The sequence below is a fragment of the Lactuca saligna genome, chromosome 1 (assembly GCF_052625555.1).
Source record: "Lactuca saligna cultivar CGN05327 chromosome 1, ASM5262555v1, whole genome shotgun sequence".
NCBI classification, from domain to species: Eukaryota; Viridiplantae; Streptophyta; class Magnoliopsida; order Asterales; family Asteraceae; genus Lactuca; species Lactuca saligna.
In genome coordinates this window covers 65,537,488-65,562,516 of record NC_136417.1, presented here as the reverse complement: position 1 = coordinate 65,562,516, position 25,029 = coordinate 65,537,488, and the positions used below count along the sequence as shown (strand labels likewise).

At 43.1% G+C, this 25,029-nt stretch overlaps 1 protein-coding gene across 1 annotated transcript; it reads left to right on the top strand.

Moving 5' to 3' along the window:
• The first annotated feature begins 1,353 nt into the window (after positions 1–1,353).
• LOC144998864 (non-specific lipid transfer protein GPI-anchored 5-like) lies at positions 1,354–2,190 on the top strand. The gene is made up of 2 exons (XM_078958596.1): positions 1,354–1,724; positions 2,005–2,190. Exons 1-2 carry the CDS (start codon positions 1,394–1,396, stop codon positions 2,118–2,120), a joined length of 447 nt encoding a protein of 148 aa, XP_078814722.1. The 5' UTR covers positions 1,354–1,393; the 3' UTR covers positions 2,121–2,190.
• The last annotated feature ends 22,839 nt before the right edge of the window (positions 2,191–25,029 follow it).

Here is a 25,029-nt window from a genome sequence, read left to right as displayed (position 1 = left end):
ATATTAAACTATGAATATTGGCATGAAATTTATGATTGTACCCTTCCTTACCAAAAAAGAGAAAAAAAAAAAACAGACTTTTGAAATCGATTTACATAGAACCGATCCAACCAAATTATAAATTGGTTGATTAGGATCAAATTTGAATTTAGTTTCAATTATTTGTATCCATATTTTAAAAAATCAAAATCAATTTAGATTTATTTAATCGATCGACCTGATGCATTAAAATAAATACTGTAGAATTTACTAATTTTGAACATTACTACCATCCTAACTCTCAAAAACACCCCATCCCCTAAAGAAACACCTGTGAGCTTCCGTTCTAGAATTTATAGAGTTCGTTAGCTCGCTATTTAGGATCCTACACTTTATAGGGCTGTTAAATGTGTTAAATGTCTGGACTTTTTCAAAATAAATTTTATAAAACCGATCCAACTGAATTTTAATTTGGTTGATCGAATTTGACTTTTATTTTATATATTTGGATCCATAATTCCATATTTTGAAAAAACATAATCAAAATGGATTCAACTAATCAGATTAGATCGAATGAACCCTCCAAAGTTTTTGTAATTTACTCATATTTTGAAGACTCATACGTCCCAACTCTTAAAACACCCTATCCCCTCAAACAACCCCTGCCGGCTGCCGTCCTACATTTTTATAGATTTGGTTAATTCGCTATTTAGCGTCCTAAACTTTATAAAGTTGGTTTGCTGTCTTTAACAGTTCTAAATTTTTTTTTTAACAGTTCTACAATCCTGTATTTTCTAGAGTTAGTTAGCTTTTTACCAAAAAATGGATTGCATGCTTTGAGCAGGTCACGTAATATAAATAATTAATCAAGACTCTTTTGGTTCCACCAGTATCAGCTCTTTTTCATATGTGATAAATAATGACGACTTTGAAATTCACAACCATTATAGACGATTTTATCATTTATATCTTTACACCATTCAAGTTATGTTCAAAATAAACATCTTTCTAAAATACACTTTGGTACAAAATATACACCTACAAAATGCCAAAATTAGCCAAACATTGAAAAGTGGAATCCTAAAAGTAAGCTCTCCAACTCAAAACCATGCATGCTACTTTTCTCTAAAACCATGCATACTACTTTGTAGTTAATTTTACAAAGTAGGAAACTCGACACGTCCTTAACTTTCTTGTAGAACTCTCGGAGTACAAGATTGAAGCTTGTGGAATTCTGGAATTCAAACCTCTCCATTTTGGAGACTTTAAAGCCATGACGATGGTTTCAGCGCCTCCTTAACTAGAGTCAAACTATGCATGCCACCTTCCCCTATATATTAATGCAAAAATCACCACACTCCACAAATCCATAACTTCAAGCACCTACCTATATCAAAATACCACTAATAACCAAATGGCACAATATCAAAAAACAACATCAATCACAATGATACTAGCAATCACAATGGATGCCCTCTATGGAGTTGGAGTTGCTCAATCATCAGGATGCAACAATGAGCTAGAAGGCATGTCCCCATGTCTCAACTACATTTCTGGTGACGCGACAACACCATCATCTGGATGTTGCAGCCAACTCGCGATTGTGGTCCAGACACAGCCACAGTGCCTGTGTGAAGTCCTTAATGGTGGTGGCTCGTCTTTTGGTATTAAAATCAACGAAACTAAGGCTCTTGATTTACCGAAAGCATGCAATGTCCAGACACCATCAACTAGTAAATGCAATGGTAACCGAAAGAAAAACATTTATTTAGCAGATCGTCATTCAAATTATCTTTTAATTATATATAAAAAACGTTTTTTTTTTTTTGTATCATGTCATTTTGGTACGTCTACTTTTTTTTTTTTTCCTTTCTAATTACTGACTTAATTGTATCATTGATTCAAGTCGAGGTTATATGATCAAAAAAATCTATATTACTAGAGATGTGTAACATTTTATGATTCCACATATTAATTGGAAATGTCAGATTTATCTAACTATCTTTGTTTTGTTTAAATCCACAGGAAACGCGTCATCAAGTACTGGTTCATCTGGTTCATCAGATGTATCTTCAACTAGAGTTGCAACCATTCCTACTGTATTTTTGCTACTTGTTGTCGAGTATGCTATGGTGTTCTAAGTTACAAGTTTTATATTAGGAAAAATTATGTTGGGATTTATGATATTTGCTTATTTACTGTTGATTCTTACCTTTTTTCGCATATGCACTTTGAGTATGTCGAGGGACATGCTATGTATGAAATTGCTTTATGGATATTTTGTATTGTTTGAGATAAATATGACTTTTCTGATTCTGAGCTCTTTTATGGCTGATTTTGTATAGTTATGCACCAACATCGTAACTGAGAAGCAACTGGCCTCTCTAATTAGGGTTGTGCATGGGTCGGTTTTGGACCCCAACCCAACCCAACCCGTAAATGATCGGTTTCTGGTTTTTAGAACCTAATAGGGTCGGTTTCTGACCGGTTCGGTTTCTGATATCGTTTGGGCGGTTTCTCGGTTTCTTGGGTTCAACCCATACACTTACGGTTTCTGGGTTTAAACCCATGGGTTTTGGGTTTGAACCCATTTTCCAGAAATGTAACAATTAGTTAAATAATTAAAAAACACCTAAGCTTCTTTTATTTATTTTTATTTTTTAATATATATATATATATATATATATATATATATATATATATATATATATATATATATATATAAAATAATCAGTAAAAAGCATCGGGTTTGCGTGTTTACTGGGTCGGTTTCTCGATTTTAAAGAATGGTCGGTTTCTCGGGTTGTTGGGTCGGTTTCCGGGGGCAAAACCGAAACCGAACCTGAAAAGTCGGTTTTACAAATTTAAAACCCACACCGTCGGTTTTGATTCGGTTTCGGTTTCGTCGGTTTCTCGGTTTCTTGGTTCGGGTTTGCTCACCCCTATCTCTGATTTTGTTGTATTGCAATTTTATAAATCAAAAGTAAATTACACAAGAAATGGTGGATTTGTTCTTATTCTTCTTCTTCTTCTTCTTCTTCTTCTTCTTCTTTTTTTTAATAAGTTCATTTTTCTCAATAGGAAGTCTAAGGGTGCGTTTAGTTGCGGAAAAATAGGTCGTTTTCCAGAAATTTTTTTCAAGAAAAATGAGAATTTTGAAAACACGTTTAGTTCGTCTATTTTTCTAAATTTTCTAAAATTAAAAAGAAGTTCAAAATTTTTGGAAAACCAATAATCATTATTTTCCACATTTTTTTTAATTCCAAAATATTTCTAAAATATAAACACCCACACCGTCCACCTCTACCTACCATCTCCTTAACATCCCCAACCCACCACACCTCTACCTACCTACACTCACTCTTAAGCCCACCCCTACAAACACAGACACACAGACACACACACCCACCCCCATAAACACACACACCCACCCCCACAAGAGGTCGGTCGTGATAACTGTTGTTGTAGGAAAACTCAGTTAACAGAAGATACGCATCCTACTTCCACCAAAATCTAGCACACATGCCCGAAACATATCCTCCAATGTTTGAATAGTCCTCTTGCTCTGATTGTCAATATGTGGGTGGAAAGTCGTGTTGAAGTTCAGTCGAGTACCTAACTCCTTGTGGAATTTCTTCAAGAATATGGAAGTGAATCGAACATCCCTATTTGAAGCCACTGATAAAGGAATTCCATGATGTACCACAACCTCTCAGATGTAAACATTTGTTAGTTTTCACTGCAGAGATGCTCTCCAAAATCAGGATACAATCTACAGTCTTGGTGAATCGATCCATGATGAGCCAAATCAAATTCACCCCTCGCACTGCCCGCGGTAACTTCGTGATGAAGTCCATCGTGATCTCTTTCCATTTCCAAACAGGAATACCCAACGACTCCATTTTTCTTTGAGGTTACTGATGCTTGGCCTTTACTTTCCTGCAAATCAAGCACTTCTCAACATACCATGCCACGTCCCACTTCATACAGGGCAAAGAATAATCACGTTCGATATCTCTGTACATCTTTGTCGCACCTGGGTGAATAGAAAACTTCGACTTGTGTTCCTCCTCTATTAATATCTGTTGTGCACTGCACCAATATGGAACCGAAACCCTCTGATGCAACATCAAAAATCCCCTACTATCATAATCAAAAAGGACACCTGACCCATGATGTGGTCACTCTTGCGGTGCTCCTCTTTTATAGCCTCGACCTGAGCCTCACAATTCCGCTCCACTAGTAGGGTAACCACAATCATACTTAAACATAAATCCTGAATAGGTGCACTAGTTACCTTGTGACTCAGTGCATCGACCACCACGTTGGCCTTCCCGTGGTGGTATAAAATCTCGCAGTCACAATCCTTCACTACATCAAGCCACCTACGCCGCCTCATATTCAGATTTGGATGATCCATCAAGTAACTCAAGTTCTTGTGATCCGTATAAATGGTGCAACGGACTCCGTATAGGTAATGTTGCTAAATATTGAGATAAAAAATCATAGTCCCCAACTGCAGATCATGCGTTGGATAATTCGCCTCGTGAGGCTTCAGCTGCCTCGATGCATAAGCGATCATGTGAACCCATTGGATAAGCACTACACCTAATCCCATGATTGAAGCATCACAATAAACCATGAAGTCGTCAACAGCCTCAGGAAGAGTCAGAATTGGAGCCTTTCACAATCTCTGCCTCAGAATCTCAAATGCGGTCTGTTGCTCAGGCCCCTAATGAAATTGTTTTCTTCGTCAACCTAGTCAATGGAACTGCAATCCTGGAGAAATTATCAATGAACCTCTAGTAATACCCTACTAGGCCATGGAAATCCGAATCTCGGATGGAAACCTCGGAACCTCCTACTGCATCACAACCTCGATCTTGGCCAGATCAATCAATATACCTTTTTGATTGGCGAGGTGCCCCAAGAAATGCACCTCGAGCAGCCATAACATACATTTAGAGAACATGACATAAAGCCTCTACATCCTCAAAGTCTCCAGAACCTCTCGCAAGTGATCCTCAAACTGCTCCTTGGTCTTAGACCAAGATATAATCAATGAAGACGATCACCAACCGATCCAGAATCAACCTACAAATCCTGTTCAAGAAGTCCATGAATGCTGCCGGTTCATTTGTGAGCCCAAAAGGCATCACCAAGACCTCATAATGACCATAACGGGTTCTGAAAGTTGTATTCTGAACATCCTCATCCCGAAACCTCGTTTGATGGTAGCATGAATGCAAATCAATCTTAGAAAATGAAGATGAACCCTGTAGCTGGTCGAAAAAGTCATCAACCATAAGAAGTTGATAACGGTTCTTCACCATTAACTTGTTCATCTCCTGGTAGTCGATGTACATCCTATGAGAGCCATTCTTCTTCTTTATAAACAAAATTAGTGCTCCTCACGATGAACTACTCGTCTTGATAAATTCCTTGTCTAACAACTCTTGTAGCTATGTAGAGAAATCCTACATCTCAGGTGGTGCTAATCGATTGGATGCCTTGGCTATCGGTGGCACATCTGGTACAAAATCAATTCGAATCTCAACTTGCCTCACCAGAGGCAGTCCACACAAATCTTTAGGAAATACATTGGGATACTCCCTGACAATTGGTACATCATCAAGCGTCTTCTTTCCCTCCTATCTAACATACAAGCCACGGATCTCGAACAACCTTGCTGAAGATCCCTCCTAGCTCTCGTAGCTAAACAGAGAGTTGGTCCATGTTGATCACCCTCGCCATAATTAATTAGTTCTCCCCCACTTCAGTTTGAACCCGTACCAGCTGGTGCTTGCATTCACGCATTACCCTATTATTGCTCAACCAATCCATCCCCACAATGACCTTGCTCTCTCGCAAAGGAATAGGAACCAAATTGATCGGATACCTTTCTCGAAATAGTTCAAGAGTACAACCTCGATTAACCCTTGATACTCTCACTAGACAATCAGTGATGATTTCCACCTCTAACGGATAATCCGACTCCATAGGAGTGTCACCAATTGAAATGACCATGGATGAAACACCGTTCACCAAGAACAAGCGATCGGGTAGCGCCCGAATTGAAATGACCATGGATGAAACACCGTTCACCAAGAACATCCCTAAACAATGATAAACATATTAATCATAAAAAATAAAAAATTAAACGAGATAAGAAGGAGATACATACCGGTAACCACATATGGTGCTGAATGATCCTCCTCAGTTGTTAGCTAGAAATCTCGACTCCTCTTAACTGGCACCTCCTTGTGGCCATGGTGGCCATCAATAATTGTAAATGTCACTGGAGCAAGTACTTCAACCGCTCCAGTTGTCAAACTCAGACTTGACCTTCTTGTAGCCCCTCTGATTGCATTGTAAGTAAATCAAAATCGAAACCTAGGTGGTGGCAGTACAATCCCTGCTGAAGTGACCAGTCTTTCTGCACTTGTAGCAGCCCAAACCACCCACCCTACAAACCCTATTGTGCGTCTTGCCACACTTGCCATAGCGGTCTCGACCCCATTAGCCACCTGATCGATGATAAAAAGTCTTGGGTCTCTTCGCAGGACCGCCAACTGTTTGCACATGCTCTGTCTTCCTCTTCCTGAGGTGCTCCAAATCAATCTCCCATTCCTGGTCTCTGGATATCATATCCTCAATATCCGACATGCTGAAAATCTAATAAACTCCCCGATATACGTTCTCAGCATGTCATGGTACCACATTGTCTTCATTTCCTTATCTGTGGAATACTAGGGAACCAACAAGGCTTTCTCTTGAAACTTGGTAGTGATCTCCACCACAGCCTCACACGTATGGCATAGTCTTGGAATCCCTTTCCATCTGTTGCACCTCAACATCCGATGCAAAATCTGCTCAAATTCAGGTCACAAAGTCAGGCCATGTCATGGCCTCAATAGTTTCTTCTACCAGAGCATATCTAACCTCCTCCCATAAATCACGTGCTCACTCCCTCAAACAACTTGCAACAAACCTCACCTTCGACCCATCGGGTTAAAAGCTCCTCATCTGGGCATACTTCATGTATGTTATCCACCACCTGACAACAATGAAGTCTTTCACCCCGAAGAACTCTGGTGCCCGATATCCATCGAAACCCTTGAACATGAGGGTATAGGCTTCGTACTGCCTGGCTGATATCTTGTCCCTAAAGGCCTAAAAGCACTCCTCTAACATCTGAATGATCCCTTCCTTGATCGTCCCAAACATAACCGGGGTCGCATCAAGGATACCTCTCATAATCTCAGATGCAATAAACTCGCATAGTCCTTTGTCAGTTGGTTTGGTACTAGTGCTCGAACCAGATCGAGATCCTGAACCTCCTACTCCACCACGTGTCATCACCATACTGAAACATAATACACAACCAATCAGTTTACACACAAAGAGGTTCACAATCCCAATGTTTCTTAGAATCATAATGACTTTCCGTATCTCGAGTATAGATCATGTGCTTTCAGTAGTGGGAGCCTAAAAGTACCTTCCATACCTATCTATCCCTGCCTCAAGGATCACCTCAAATCCTCCGAGTCACTTCCCTACTATCAAGTACTTCATTTTTACTGCAGAGTGCCCTATGTGCTAAAATATCTCCCCAGGTTCCCTTCCCACCATGGATATAATTACATGTCACAAGCATCAGATAATTAATTGACTGCTAGGTCCCACCCTACAATGGTTGGACTAAAACAAGAGCTGCACAATAGGGTTGAACATGACCTTCTAAAATTATCTATACTCCACAACATGTAATTTAACATATTCGATTAATAGTTAGATGATATCAATGGTTAACATTTCATTGACTTACGCGATGTGTACATCAAAATCTATGCAGGGCGTAGAGTCTTATTCCATAAAACAGGCCATCAAATACTCAAATCTCGTCTCAATAACGTATAGAATAATAAAGTTGATGACTTTATGCCTTTTCATGGCTACATGGAGCTCAAAGTCAAACCCTAGCTTCCTAACCTCTTATAAAGTACAAAATCTCTTGCATGGATGAAAGGTAGCAACCAAGATCCCATTTTTATGCCTTAACAACCTTAGAAATATCATAAACTAGTAACCGTAAGGTCTGGAGGAACTCCTACTCACAAGACTCAAGATTATTGGACAAAAGGTCATGCAAATCAAGAATCTGATGAGATCTAACACATGGACTTGCAAGATTCAAGCTTTATACCTTCTAGAGTTGAGAAATGCTATATAGGTTCTAGATCCACAAGTTTGGGCTTTAACAATCAACAAGCTTGAACTTCTCCTTCTTTAAAATAGACCAAAAACATAGAAAAGGCTAAAGATTTGCTCTAAGGGATTAAGGTTTCATGCTAGTTGCTCAAAAGGGTGGGGGCTGGTGATAAGAAGAGCCTCAAGGTGGTTAATGTCCTTAAATAGTGTGCAAGACCCTGAAATTAGGGTTTTCACCCTGAAAAGTTATGCCTTGCGTAACCTGGGTTACACCTCGCGTAAGGCAATAAACCCCTTGTGTCCAATTAATGAGTTAATCCTTGTGTAACTGTGTAACATCCTAAAATTTAAGACCAAAAATTTCATTTTTAATTTAATAATTATAAAACCAATTATCTAAAAACATCCATACTATCAACTCATATAAAAACAATGTATCAATAATCAAAAGATGTCATGATAAATCAACATCAGAGTATAACTCCCAAAAATCTCATGTGCAGAAATCATGGTGTGAGGCACTGCAATCATACTGGCTCCTTTCCTTTCGAAGAAGAAGTACCTGAAACCAAAACTAAAAATTGTAAGCACAAAGCTTAGTGAGTTCCCCCATCATACCACATACCATAGAATAAACATACCGTTAGGCATATGTAGGTGCCCGAACTACCCTCCTAAGCATACCTAGGTTCTCAACCTACCCATGTTAGGCATACCAGGGTGCCCGACCTACCCTTGTCAGGCATATCTAGGTGCCCGACCTACCCTGCCAGGCATATCTGGTTGCTCGACCTACCCTCTGATTTATCTCAACCAGTTACGGGGTCTATTTCACCCCTTACAAATACCACATAATAACATATCACAACCATACTGTCAGGCATACTTGGGTGCCCGACCTAACCTCCAGTTTATCTTAACTAGTTACGGGGTCTAATCCACCCCTCCTACCACTATCACATAATATCATAACATGCTAGCACATAAAGCATAACAAATAGCGGAATACTAGAAAATTATCATAAAGACAATCATCTCTATTATAACTAGCTACTAGTGGGCTGACATTGGTGCCTTTGACCTACTTCTACAGGAAGGTAACTTACCTCATATGCTATAAGGTGATTGAAAATCTCCGACTCCAAAATCAACCCAACTCAGTCCCTACACATGAAAGATTTCCTTTATTCCCCTTTCATGGTCATAACCCCTTAAGGGTCAACTTTGGTTAAAGTCAAAGTCAACATTCTGGTCAATGTCAACATTCCGAGTTGACTCAACTCGCCGGGTTCCATAAATCATAAAACCTTAGAATCGCGGTCTAACTCGTCGATTCCTTTCATGAACTCGTCGAGTTCTTCCCTATCAATAGAATCGAGACTTCTCAAGTCAACCCGTCAAGTCCATCCTTGAACTCGTCGAGTTCTTCCTTTTAACAAAATCGGGACACTTCGACCCAAGTTGTCGAGTTCCTCTATGAACTCATCGAGTTCTACAGTATGTTAATCCTTCTTAATGTATTAAGCCATCATTCTTCAAATCTATGTCCCATATTCTAGATCTGGGTTGGAAACACACCTAGGATGGTAAAGTTTCCAACTTTACCCATTAAAACCCATCGTAAAAGAAATGAGCTCTAACCCTAACTCAAAATAACTTAGATCCAACTCCAAAATCCAACAAAACTTCAAGATAGACCATGAGGTCATAGATCTGGACTCTAGGGATGATTTATTCACGTAAAGTTCCTATCTTTAGTTACATGCATGACCTACTTGGCTCAAAAGACCAAAAAGATGGTATAAAAGTTGCATGGGACCCGATAGGATTAAAATCCTTAAGGATCGACAAGATTCAAACAGGTAAATAAAGAACACAAAGATGATTAAAGAAATGTTGAATGATTAAAAGTCACGCCTCAGATGAACTCGATGAAGAATTTCAACTATAGAGGCGTGTTAGGGTTCACAAGAGTTTCTATATCAAAATCGTTACTGATCTACGATGCATGCATGCGCTATTAATACTCTAACCCTAATAATGAGATAGATTGGACATACCCAATACCGAATAAAAAAGGACTAACTAAATAAGCCCAATGACGCAACACATAACACCTTACAATCTCCCCTTTTGCGTCAATTGAGGCTAGAGATGCTTCACTGCTATGTGTTCTTGATTGTCTTGAAGAGCTTGGGAATAACAACAAGCAAACTCCTGCGACATAGGATATACCAGCGAATCTTGCGATTAAGATGCCTCTTCGCAGCATCATCATTCAAGGTGCACTTGTTAACAATCTCCAAAACATGTTCAAGGTAAGATGTGGAGAACAAGTGTTTATCAGGAAAAATGAAAAGCCACTTTTGAAAAACTCCGGGAGCATCAGTCCCACTTTGAAACATAACAGTTAAGTGAACTATATCGATCTTTCCCATGCTTATTTTGCTCATGTCTCTCGCTTTCCCAATCGGATTCACTGAAGGCTTTCACTTTGGAACTCTAGCAATCTTAGTATCTAGCTTCTCCTTCGTATATATACGAAACCAACATTCTCTTTAGATGAGCAAGAATGGGTTCATATTTTTTTCGATCAAAAGAAGATTTAGCAACAAGATCCAATCATGTGGATAGAAAAAAGGTTGGGCAGATCTGCAAGTGTGAACTCATGCAAAGAATTATTAGATCCCCTTGTCGCTTTGAACTTTGCATTCACGAAAATTCCTATAGTGAATGGCCCTATAACCTTGACTGTAGTTAGTTTATGAAGACTCCAAGTTAGTACTAAGGTTTTCCATAAGTGAGGTAAAATTCGATTAGGGCTTTATCCACTTTCGCGTCTGGTGAGGGAACATTTGCAATGGAATCAAAGCAGTGAAAAACAAAAGCCCTTTTCATTGTTGGCATGTCAAATTGATTATCCCTCTTGTTCTCCAGATTAAACGAAATCATCGGCTCCAACCAATAAACACTGGGGGAACTCAATAGATTCATACATCAATCTCTCCAATGTCCAAGATGGAAAGATCGTTTTCTTGTATTCCAAAGCATCATGGGCTTCCTTCTCTTGTCGTTCTTTCTCCTTCATTTCTATCGCAATGCGTTCATTTTCATTAACCTCATGTTCGCATGACTTTCATTTTAATTGATCCTCTTCAGTTTCGCTTTCTTCATTATCAACACATATTGGATCTTTTCCTTTAGAACTCGAAGCTACATTAACCTTTGGTTCGTTTGTCTTTAAATTCTCCCTAGCCTTAGCGGATTTCTCTTCTCTCCCTTGTTTCAGAAGGTCAGGGGCCTCAGGAACACCTTCAAGCCGGTTTAGAAGAGCAAAGGCAGGATGAAGCATATAAGCTAAGTTACGGTGTATGGTGATGGTTAAGACCGGATCATGTGCTTCAATTAGATTGGAGAGTAGGGAATTGACATCGCTGATGCAGGACTTCATGATTGTGCATTTAGACTTGAGCTCATCAATTTCTTACCTCACGTGCTTGAGCTTGAGTGTCTGAGTACGGACTTGTGTGGTGTGAAGAGCGATCTTGTCAATAATCTTGCTTTCAATGGCCAAGTCATATTGGAACTATGTAAGCCGTGTAGAAATAGAAGAATGAAAAGTGGTGTTGTCATCAGAAATATTGGAGCGAAGCCTTTCCACTTTTTCTCTGTAACGCCCCATTTATGGTATGGGATTTAAATAAAGTAATTTTCATTTTTGAGGGGTACTCGATGAGTTAGTAGCCCGACTCGTCGAGTAGAGATGGGATTGCACGTGATTTACGTTGGCGACTTGAGGAGTCCATATTCTCGGACTCGGCGAGTCTATCAGTCTGGATGAAACCCTAATTTCAAGGGTTTGCACCCTATTTAAACGTCATTATAGCCCCAAACCAGCCTCCTTCACTCCCCAGAGACTTCGACCCCGAAACCTGTTGGATTAGTGTCTAAGTCCATAACTTTTTTGGTATGTACTTGACCCGATGGTGCATGGTCCTTTTGGGCTGCCCTCATCAAAGCAACTTGATAGGATGAATTATGGAGAGAAAGGGTTGAATATGATTTATTAATATATTATGAGAATAATATATTAAAGGAGAAATCATATTGTTTGATTAATATTAGTCAAGAATTAATTGATAATTAATTTTGTGACTAAATGAGATTAATTAAACTTAAGGGAATGGAATTGTAATTATAAGATAATTGCAATTGGGCTATGGATTATCTTATATTATAAGGTTGGACGAATTCTATGGGGAAACCCATTAGAAATTGTCCTAGGACCTTTAAGGAAGGAGTCCATGGGTTGCTTAGGGATTAAGCATCCAAAATAGGGTTTCCTTGTTTGATAACCCTAATAGCCTCACTATAAAAAGAACCCTTATGGCTCAAAAACGTGGGGAACTAATTGGTTATGGTTTCCACACGTTTTGGGCAGCCTCCTTCTCTTCTCCTCTTTATCCTCTTGCTCTTGGTGTTTGTGAACCATTAGAGGAGTGACATTGGTGACTCTAAGCTTTCTAAAGTCATTACAAGGAGGATTTGAGATTGTTATTGCTACATAACAATCAAGGTAATATCTTTAACCCATTCTTATGTTAATATTGATTATCATATGCTAGATTTAGGGTTTAAAGTGTTGGATGAATAGCATGTACAATAGAGAAACCTAGATCCAAGCTTTAGGGTTTGTATGAGCACATAGGATGTTCTTATGATTCAAACCCATTAGTGGTATCAGAGCCTTGGTTGGTTTATATTGTATTGATGTGTTGTGTGTTTGTTCAAGTTGCAAAATTGAGTTTTGAGCCACCTGCCTGATGAACTCGGCGAGCCCTATTGTGGACTCGGCGAGTAGGCTCCTACTCGGCTAGTCCATAGGGGTACTTAGCGAGTTCGAGCGTCAGAAAGAGGGGATTTCGGGATTTCCTACTATTTTACTCATGGATAATTGCCTTATCTGTTCTAAGTCATTAAAATCCAATTTTATTCATATTTGTGAGTATATCCTTGATTAAACAAAAGATAATTACCAATTGATTAGATAATAACTTCCTTATTTGATAAAGTTTGATTATTTGTATTAATTGGGTAACTTATTTTGCAAGAAATTGAAATCAAGGTCAAATATAGATAATGATGAAATTAATTTTTTAATTTATATTATTTGTTATTTGATCCTTGTGTTATGAAAAGTTTCAATTTTCCCCCTTTAGGTTTTATAGTTTAAATTTGAACTCAAAAGTTTTGTTTTGAAATTTAAATAGTTGAAAACCTAATGTTTTGAAATGTTTCAAAACTTGTCCTCAAGTTTTGGAATTTAAAAGTTGATTAAAAGTTTAATTTAGGAATGTTAAATTCTAAAACCCTAGTATTGTTTTGAAAAGTTCAAATCACACCCTTATGGTTTTATTAATTAATTAAGGTGTATAATTAAAAGAGATTTAGTAAATCCATAAAGTTTTGGTGTACAATTTAATTAAATTAAAAGTATAATTATTAAATTAGAACACCTAGTATTTTAAAAGTGTAAAATACATCCTATACTATATATAACATTAAAAGTCTAACATTATATATATGTATGAGTAAAAGTCAGTCTTACTGTTAGTAGAACTCATTCACGAAGCTGGTCTATAAGGTGTGTTTAAGGAAATTGCCTATAAAATGGCGATTGAATGGGTATCCACTCTTACCCACCGCACTCTTGACTAGTGGAGGGTCGTTAGCCGAACAGGTAGGATAGGACAGAACCTTCCATTATAAGTATAATGAAGTACAAAAGTAACTAAATGTTTTACAAATTCCGAATCTTAATTACTTTAGGCAAAGGTGAATTGATGCAATTCCATGAAATTACAATTTGTACCCTTGCAAAGATGTTAGTGGAGCGTGTATGGTTTACGGGCACACTAAATGGTTCTAAGCAAAGGTAGCAAAGGGTGACTCAATGTTTGTCATAGTTCGGTGAAGCGTGTGTGGTTTACCGGCACATCGAATAGGTGACTGTAACATGTGGGGGCACCATGTAAGTTTGCATGGTAATTCACACCCGCTTTGTGATCCTCGGCATCCCAGTCACAAACTAGAGGGGCATATCGAGATTTAAACATGGCGTTGAAATGTTCAATGAATCTCAAAGGATCTAGGAGTTTTCATAGATTTAAAACTTTAATTTCTTTTTCGTTTTTCATGGTGGAAATTAGTGAATCGTCATTCACTTACCTTCAAATATTCTGCAACTAGATTATGGCATCCCTTTTCTAGGTTGTAGCGTATTGTTTTGGGTCCTAGCCTTAATATCTCATTTGGGTTATTTATTACAGACTCAATCGATCAACTAACTTGAATTTGTTTTCTCTAGTTTTGTAGATGTCAAAGTTCGACAACTGTGGTCTTCCCAAATCTCGTGGAACAAGCATTCCACATGAAGATGATATTCCACGATTCGATCGAGGAACAAGAGATCATGCTTCACTTCCTCCTCCTCCTCTAATTGTTCTCCCCAACCCATAAGATCGAAGAATTGAAAGGTTCAATGTCACTAAAGCCCTATTGGAAATGAAACATGAAGATAGTAAACTCGTGTGTGCCCACGTTTTGGGAATCAAATCACACATCGATAGGTTGATAATGTTGGGAGCATCATTCCCTGATGAGTTGGCTATAGGCTGGGTTCTACAGTCACTCCCTGAATCATATAATGAGTTCAAAAGAAAGTATTATATGATGGATCATGATGCAACCCTCGTTGACCTAACTTACATGCGCATTGCTGCTGAATCAGAAATAGTTTGGCAAAGCAATGGAGCATATTTGTTGGGAAAGTCAAACAACCATGCTTCTGAGGACGTTCTAGGAGAACCAATGTAACAACCCAATTTTTACGTCCGAAAATTTCATTTAGAATATTACTTTAGAAAACATTAATAAATAAAAACATTGTTTGATCACACCATAACACATCGCAACCATGTTCTAAAAGGTCAAACCATACATCCCATCAAAATATCAGAGTACAATCCCAGTAAATCTCGTAAATGCGGAAACCGAAGAGTGTGTGTATGACGTGCCGCTACCGCGCCGGCTCCTTCCCCTTCGATGCAGAGGTACCTGAAAACAAAACTGTAAACGTAAGCACAAAGCTTAGTGAGTTCCCCCAACGTACCACATACCATACAATCACATAACATACGCACTGCCAGGCTATTCTGGGGTGCCTGACTACCCGGTACGGCCATTCTGGGGTGCCGACCTACCCATATGGCCATTCTGGGGCGCTGTCTTACCCGTGTCAAGCCATTATGGGGTGCTGACTACCCATGTCAAGCCATTCTGGGGTGCTGACTACCCATCGGTCCTAACAACCGATCCTCGGGGACTGGTCCCCTTCCGCTACCTCTATCGCATAACATAATAGACCAACATACAAGCATACCATCACATACAGTCAGATAATTCTGGGGTGTCTGACTACCTAGCGGTCCTAACAACCGAACTCTACTACTATTGCATATAACGTATCATGATAGCATGCAACATAACAGGTAAATAGCAAACCTAGATGATATCACAAAGACAATCATCTATCATACATCTCCTACTGGTGGGCCGGCCGTGTGGCCTTAGACCCACTACTACTGGAAGGTAACTCACCTCAAAGTAGCTGCTGAACTGATCGGGAACTAACTGGCTGCTGCTGCTCCGGGAGTCCTCCGGCTGCAATTCCCACAACATACTCAATCAAACACTGCTAACTGTCCTTCAGGTAAAATGACCATTTTACCCCTGGTCTAGCTCTAAGCCAATGCTAGAGTCAACTTTCAGTTGACCCGACTCGCCGAGTGGATCACCACTCGCCGAGTCCCTAGCAAACCATTGTCCTGGGTCCCTGGTTCTACTCGTCGAGTCGGGCTATGACTCGACGAGTTCACCTTCTAACTGTCATTCAAATCCTTCATCCTACTCACCGAGTTGTATGAACAACTCGTCGAGTTCATCTTCATCCGAAGAACACTTTATGCTAAGACTCGCCGAGTTGTATGAACAACTCGCCGAGTCTGTTCTTGATCTATGAAGATTGCCTTGGACTCGCCGAGTCAGGGCATTGACTCGCCGAGTCCTAACATGGGTGAGTTCAGCTCCCAACTCACCGAGTCACCCCCTGTGACTCACGGCTCAACTCGACACATCATGAAGGGACCAAATTGGTGACTCGCGACCAGACTCGCCGAGTCACCTATACGACTCGCCGAGTCGTCACCATGCATCCACCAAATACACAGATTTACTCGATTTCAGTCCATGCCATTCATAGATCTGGACTTCTAGGACCCAAATCACACGTAAAGTTTCCAACTTTACGTGTGGATATTCACTAATGTGGATTTTAGGGTGCAAAATGCCTCAAAAGGGTAGATCTAGGATGAACAAGCCACATGGGGCCATAAAGCTCACAGATCTGAGCTCCTGGAGCTCAATCTTGCCTAGATCTAAAGGTTAATCCACTTATTACGAAACATTAAGCGCAAACAAGCTTGAAGAATTGCTCAAGAGTGTCCCAAATGAAATCCTAAGCATAGAAACAGGGGAAAACGAGATATACCTCAAGGAAAATGTTGAAATGACACAAGGATGACTGATCTCCTTCTCCTCTTCTTGATCTACTCCTTTTTCTCCTCAAAACCTTCAAGAACACACCAAGAACACTTCAACCTCTCAAGGAAATAAGGGAAAACGATGTTGGGGGAGCTCTGGGGGTGAATGGGGACGAGTTGGGGCGGAATGAGGGTTTAAATAGGGTGCAAACCCTTGAAACTTAGGGTTTCATCTAGCAGCGGTGACTCGCCGAGTCCAGGATATGGACTCGCCGAGTCGCCCACTTAAACGTGTCCTGAGTCTCGTCCCTACTCGGCGAGTCGGACCTTATGACTCGCCGAGTCCAAGGCTAAAATAGGGCAATGCTTAAATAAAATTCACATACCGGAAACCAGGTGCTACAAATCTCCCCCACTTATTTTAGACTTCGTCCTCGAAGTCTGCTGCTCGGTCCTGAAACAGCTCGGGGTAATGCTCCATCATCTCGTCCATCGGTTCCCAAGTCCATTCCGAACCCTTGCGGTGCTGCCATTGCACCTTTACTAGCTCTACCCTCTTGTTTCTCAACGTCTTGGTCTTTCTGTCAAGTATTGCGACTGGGTGCTCAATGTAATTCAAGCTGTCATCAACCTGAATATCCTCCAACGGTACTACTGCTGAATCGTCCACCAGGCACTTCCGCAGCTGCGAAACATGGAAGGTGCTGTGGATCTGACTGAGCTCGGCTGGCAGATCCAGCCTATACGCCACCTTGCCCACTCGGGCTGCAACCCTGAACGGCCCGATGAATCTTGGGCCCAACTTGCCCCGCTTCCTGAATCGAATGACACCTTTCCAAGGTGAGACTTTCAGGAGGACCATATCCCCGACTTGGAACTCCAAGTCGGATCGACGTCTATCGGCGTAGCTTTTCTGCCGACTCTGAGCAGTCTGAAGTCTGCTCCGAACCTGCTGGATCCTCTCGGTCGTCTCTAGCATCACCTCGGTGCTTCCCATGACTCTCTGGCCAACCTCCCCCCAACATATCGGGGTTCTGCACTTCCGCCCATACAACATCTCGAACGGGGGTCGGTCAATACTCGCGTGATAGCTGTTGTTGTAGGAGAACTCAGCCAAAGGAAGATAGGTATCCCAGCTACCACCGAAATCCAGTACACACGCCCGCAACATGTCCTCCAAAGTCTGGATGGTCCGCTCACTCTGACCATTTGTCTGCGGGTGAAAGGCGGTGCTGAAATGCAGACGAGTGCCCAACTCGTCATGAAATTTCTTCCAGAATCTGGAAGTAAAACGCACATCCCTGTCCGAGATTACCGATACTGGCACCTCATGCCGTGCCACAATCTCCCTGATATAGATGTCGGCCAATTTTTCGGCCGATATGCTCTCCTGAATCGGAATAAAGTGAGCACTCTTGGTCAATCTATCCACGATGACCCAAATCGAATCCACTCCCCGTGCGGTCCTGGGAAGCTTTGTGATAAAATCCATCGTGATATCTTCCCATTTCCACAGTGGAATGTCCAACGGCTGCATCTTGCCATGCGGCCTCTGATGTTCGGCCTTGACCTTCCTGCAGGTCAAACACCGCTCGACGTACCATGCCACATCCCGCTTCATGCAAGGCCACCAATAATCCGGACGAAGATCCCTATACATCTTCGTCGCCCCGGGATGAATAGAAAATCGGGACTTGTGTGCCTCCTCCATCAAAATCTGACGCACGCCACCGTGATACGGCACCCACACCCTACGGTGTAATGTCAAAAGTCCTCTGCCATCATAATCAAAGGAGGAAACCTGACCCACCACACGCTCGCTCTTCTGATGCTCCTCCTTGATAGCCTCCTGTTGAGCCTCCCGAATCTGCTCCAACAGGGGAGTTACCACAGTCATCCTCAAACAGACGTCCCTGATCAGCACCGTCTTGCGGCTGAGCGCATCGGCCACCACATTGGCCTTCCCCGGGTGGTAAAGGATCTCGCAATCATAATCCTTCACCACGTCCAACCACCGCCGCTGCCTCATATTCAGATTCGGCTGGTCCATGAGGTACCTCAAACTCTTGTGGTCCGTGTAGATGGTACACCGAACCCCGTAGAGGTAATGCCGCCAAATCTTGAGGGCAAAGACCACCGCCCCAACTCCAAATCGTGCGTCGGGTAATTTGCCTCGTGAGGCTTGAGCTGCCGTGAAGCGTAGGCAATGACATGCCCCCTCTACATCAGAACTGCGCCCAACCCTGAAATGGACGCATCACAGTAAACCACAAAATCCTCTACGCCCACAGGCAGGGCTAGGATCGGTGCCTCACACAATTTCTGTCTCAGCATCTCAAACGCAGCCTGCTGCTCGGGTCCCCACCGAAAGACCACGGCTTTCTTCGTCAGTCGTGTCAGGGGTACGGCTATCTTGGAGAAATCTTGGATAAATCTCCGATAGTAGCCTGCCAATCCCAGGAAGCTCCGAATCTCGGATGGAGACTTCGGGACCTCCCATCTCATCACGGCCTCGACCTTGGCTGGATCAACCAGAATCCCGTTCTGGTTGACGAGGTGTCCAAGAAATTGCACCTCGCGCAACCAAAACTCACACTTGGAGAACTTGGCATACAAGCTCTCCCTCCTCAGGGTCTCTAATACCTCCCTCAGATGCTCCTCGTGTTCCTCCCGAGTCTTGGAATAGACCAAGATATCATCGATAAAGACTATCACAGACCGATCCAGCATCGGTCTACACACGCGGTTCATGAGGTCCATGAACGCGGCAGGAGCATTGGTGAGCCCAAACGGCATCACCACGAACTCGTAATGACCATAGCGCGTCCAAAACGCAGTCTTCTGCATATCCTCCTCCCTGACCCTCATCTGATGATACCCCGAACGCAAGTCAATCTTGGAGAACCAAGATGCTCCCTGAAGCTGATCAAATAGGTCGTCAATCCTTGGAAGCGGGTATCGGTTCTTCACCGTTACCTTGTTCAGCTCCCGATAATCTATACACATCCGATGCGACCCGTCCTTCTTTCTTACAAACAGAATCAGTGCTCCCCAGGGTGAACTGCTCGGCTGAATAAATCCTTTGTCCAGCAGCTCCTGCAGCTGCGTAGACAACTCCTGCATCTCGGGAGGAGCCAACCGATATGGTGCTTTGGCTATCGGAGCCGCACCGGGAATGAGGTCAATCCTGAACTCCACCTGTCGCTCCGGAGGTATCCCAGGTAGTTCCTCCGGGAAAACATCAGCAAAATCTTGAACCACCGGGACCTCGCTCACGGTCGCCTTACCCGCCTCCCGGGTATCCATCACATACGTGACATAACCCGCGCATCCCTGCTGAAGGTAGCGCCTAGCCCTCGCTGCTGAACATACAGTGGGTCCACACTGCGGCCGCTCTCCATGAATCACTAACTCTCCCCCGCTTGGGGTCCTGACTCGCACTAGCTGCTGTGCGCAATCTATCACTGCCCCATTAGGGCTCAACCAATCCATACCAATAATCACCTTGTTCCCACGCAATGGAATGGGAACCAAGTCTACCAGGTAACGCTCCTCAAACAGTCGCAGAACACAATCTCGAAACACCATCGATGCTCGCACCGATCGATCGTCAGCAATCTCTACCTCTAACGGGCAATCTAACTCGCCTGAAGTCTCATGAAATCTCTTGCTAAGAGCAAGAGAAACAAACGATCGGGATGCACCCGAGTCGAACAATACCTGAACTGGGATGCCGTTCACATGAAACGATCCTAATACACATGTATACACACGGAGCACATATCAATATCATAACAACGTAAAATAAAAGATAGAAGGAAGGAATCATACCCGTCACCACATCGGGCGCGGCGCGTGCCTCCTCGACAGTCAACTGAAATGCCCGACTCCTCACCACTGGAGCCTCTGCCTTGCCCTGACGGCCATCCGTGATCCGCAGGGTCGCTGGAGCTGGCGCCTTCACTGGCGCTGAAACTGTCAACATGGGGCAATTGGCCTTCTTGTGGCCCCTCTGGTTGCAGTGGAAACACAGCAACTCCGATGTCTGAATAACTGTCGCAGGAGCAGTGCAATCCCTGCTGATATGCCCAAACTTGCCGCACTTGTAGCAGCCTGACGATCCCATCCTGCACGCCCCCTCGTGCAGCCTGCCGCACCTCTTGCAGCGGCTCGGTCCCGACTGGCCTTTCGGCCTCCCATCTGATCCCTTGGGCTTCTTCCCCGAAGCCCCTGCTGCCTGACCGTCCTCAAGTTTCCATTTCCGGATGTGCTCCAAATCTATCTCTCTCTCCCTAGCCCTGGCAATCATGGAGTCCAGGGTAGGGCAAGCCGAAAAGCTAACATGCTCCCGAATGTCAGCTCGTAGCATATCATGGTAACGAGTCCTCCTCATATCCTCGTCACCTGCATACTGGGGCACCAATAAAGCCCTCTCCCGAAACTTGGCGGTGATCTCCACCACGGTCTCTGTCGTCTGTCTCATGTCTAGAAACTCCCTGGCCAGCTGCTGAAGCTCGACCGCTGGTGCAAACTCCGCCCTGAACCTAGCCACAAAGTCCGACCAGGTCATTGCCTCGATAGCCGAGGCTCCCAACGAGTCACCCACTGACTCCCACCAATCCCGGGCTCGGTCCCATAAACACCCTGCTGCGTACCTCACTTTCGACCCCTCAGGGCAGAAGCTGGTCAACTGGGCGGACTCAATATCCGCAATCCACCGCCTGGCGACAATGGGGTCCTTCACCCCATGGAAATCCGGCGCACCACTGCCCCTGAAGTCCTTGAAGGACAGTGTGCGAGATCCCGACTGGCTAGAGGCCAAGTCGCTCCTGAATGCCCGTAGGCGATCCTCCATCAACTCCACGATCTCTTCCTTGATCGACCCAAAGATGATGGGGGTCGACTCAAGGATGCCCCTAGCGATCTCCGACGTGATGAACTCACGTAGCCTCTCATCAATCGGCTTGGTGCCTGATCCCGAACCTGACCCCTCTCCTGACCCGCCATCTGTCGGTCTCGGTCGAAGTACCACCATTCTGCAAAACATCATAATAATCATTAGTGGTACTGCTACTTTCTGAGGGATCTCAACTACTTACAGGTTCCTTGGTCTCGTCTTGGCCTTCCTCGGCTCGGGTACGGATCCTCTGCTTTCAGTAGTACGGGCCCATACTACCTTCCACATCTATCTGTACCTTCTCGAGGAATTCCTCGACTCCACCAGCTCCCCTTTACTACTGCTACTCTCTGTTATTCTCATCCTAGGCTTGCCCTAGGGAAAACTCAAGTTCAACACGACTGGTCCTCAGCTGCTGTAGGTCTCCTCATAATGCCAGTTAGCCACAACCTAAACACCATCACATGTGATGAGGATTAGATAATCCTTCAAGTAAAAGATCCGTCCCTATAACGGTTGGACTCAAACAAGAGCTGCGCAATAGGGCCAGTTCCAATACTTTGGGATTATTCAACCCTGATTACATGTGGTGTGACATGTTTACCTAGTGGCTAACTCCCATTACTCAGAATCCCACCAAGCACGAAGCAAGCAGCATTCGAATAAGGGAAAAACAGACTCAAGCCCAAAACTATTCTTATAACAAGAAACGACACTTAACATAGGATGCTAAGCTCATACTTTCAGGCATAACCTAAACAGGCTATCCTACTGCTGTCTACTCAATTCTAGCATGCAATATTCATAAAGCTGTAACACATAAGCAGGCACATAAGGCATCACTCCTAGATCCTTAGCCTATTCTAGCATGCAGTTCTACGTAAGCTGATAAACATAACATAAACTTGTATGGGTACTATGGGGAATACTTACTTGAGCTCGGCCGGTCGCGCACGTCACACACTTTGCTCTTTCTTATGACTCTTTTCCGGGTTTTAAAGAACAATTTCTTTTGGAAAATCTTTCAATCCCTCGATTTGAGTCCAAACACTCCCGAAGGCGTGTCCGAATCCCTCAAACCAGGGCTCTGATACCAACTTGTAACGACCCAATTTTAACGTCCGAAAATTTCATTTTAGAATATTACTTTAGAAAACATTAATAAATAAAAACATTGTTTGATCACACCATAACACATCGCAACCATGTTCTAAAAGGTCAAACCATACATCCCATCAAAATATCAGAGTACAATCCTAGTAAATCTCGTAAATGCGGAAACCGAAGAGTGTGTGTATGACGTGCCGCTACCGCGCCGGCTCCTTCCCCTTCGATGCAGAGGTACCTGAAAACAAAATTGTAAACGTAAGCACAAAGCTTAGTGAGTTCCCCCAACGTACCACATACCATACAATCACATAACATACGCACTGCCAGGCTATTCTGGGGTGCCTGACTACCCGGTACGGCCATTCTGGGGTGCCGACCTACCCATATGGCCATTCTGGGGCGCTGTCTTACCCGTGTCAAGCCATTATGGGGTGCTGACTACCCATGTCAAGCCATTCTGGGGTGCTGACTACCCATCGGTCCTAACAACCGATCCTCGGGGACTGGTCCCCTTCCGCTACCTCTATCGCATAACATAATAGACCAACATACAAGCATACCATCACATACAGTCAGATAATTCTGGGGTGTCTGACTACCTAGCGGTCCTAACAACCGAACTCTACTACTATTGCATATAACGTATCATGATAGCATGCAACATAACAGGTAAATAGCAAACCTAGATGATATCACAAAGACAATCATCTATCATACATCTCCTACTGGTGGGCCGGCCGTGTGGCCTTAGACCCACTACTACTGGAAGGTAACTCACCTCAAAGTAGCTGCTGAACTGATCGGGAACTAACTGGCTGCTGCTGCTCCGGGAGTCCTCCGGCTGCAATTCCCACAACATACTCAATCAAACACTGCTAACTGTCCTTCAGGTAAAATGACCATTTTACCCCTGGTCTAGCTCTAAGCCAATGCTAGAGTCAACTTTCAGTTGACCCGACTCGCCGAGTCCCTAGCAAACCATTGTCCTGGGTCCCTGGTTCTACTCGTCGAGTCGGGCTATGACTCGACGAGTTCACCTTCTAACTGTCATTCAAATCCTTCATCCTACTCGCCGAGTTGTATGAACAACTCGTCGAGTTCATCTTCATCCGAAGAACACTTTATGCTAAGACTCGCCGAGTTGTATGAACAACTCGCCGAGTCTGTTCTTGATCTATGAAGATTGCCTTGGACTCGCCGAGTCAGGGCATTGACTCGCCGAGTCCTAACATGGGTGAGTTCAGCTCCCAACTCACCGAGTCACCCCCTGTGACTCACGGCTCAACTCGACACATCATGAAGGGACCAAATTGGTGACTCGCGACCAGACTCGCCGAGTCACCTATACGACTCGCCGAGTCGTCACCATGCATCCACCAAATACACAGATTTACTCGATTTCAGTCCATGCCATTCATAGATCTGGACTTCTAGGACCCAAATCACACGTAAAGTTTCCAACTTTACGTGTGGATATTCACTAATGTGGATTTTAGGGTGCAAAATGCCTCAAAAGGGTAGATCTAGGATGAACAAGCCACATGGGGCCATAAAGCTCACAGATCTGAGCTCCTGGAGCTCAATCTTGCCTAGATCTAAAGGTTAATCCACTTATTACGAAACATTAAGCGCAAACAAGCTTGAAGAATTGCTCAAGAGTGTCCCAAATGAAATCCTAAGCATAGAAACAGGGGAAAACGAGATATACCTCAAGGAAAATGTTGAAATGACACAAGGATGACTGATCTCCTTCTCCTCTTCTTGATCTACTCATTTTTCTCCTCAAAACCTTCAAGAACACACCAAGAACACTTCAACCTCTCAAGGAAATAAGGGAAAACGATGTTGGGGGAGCTCTGGGGGTGAATGGGGACGAGTTGGGGCGGAATGAGGGTTTAAATAGGGTGCAAACCCTTGAAACTTAGGGTTTCATCCAGCTGCGGTGACTCGCCGAGTCCAGGATATGGACTCGCCGAGTCGCCCACTTAAACGTGTCCTGAGTCTCGTCCCTACTCGGCGAGTCGGACCTTATGACTCGCCGAGTCCAAGTCTAAAATAGGGCAATGCTTAAATAAAATTCACATACCGGAAACCAGGTGCTACAACCAACCTGTGTTTGCTGCCAAGAGAAAGGGCGTTGGATACAAATCTGCCCTAAGAGCCTGAAGAGTCTAGAAGATGGGAGAGTCAAAGAGTATGGCTGTGCTTCAGGTAAAATCCACTATCTAACTC

Bases quoted from the DNA above. Each gene is read 5' to 3' on its own strand.
- LOC144998864 (XM_078958596.1), top strand. From the start codon at position 1,394: ATGGCACAATATCAAAAAACAACATCAATCACAATGATACTAGCAATC. The intron at 1,725-2,004 runs GTAACCGAAAGA...TTAAATCCACAG, and splicing joins ATCAACTAGTAAATGCAATG to GAAACGCGTCATCAAGTACT.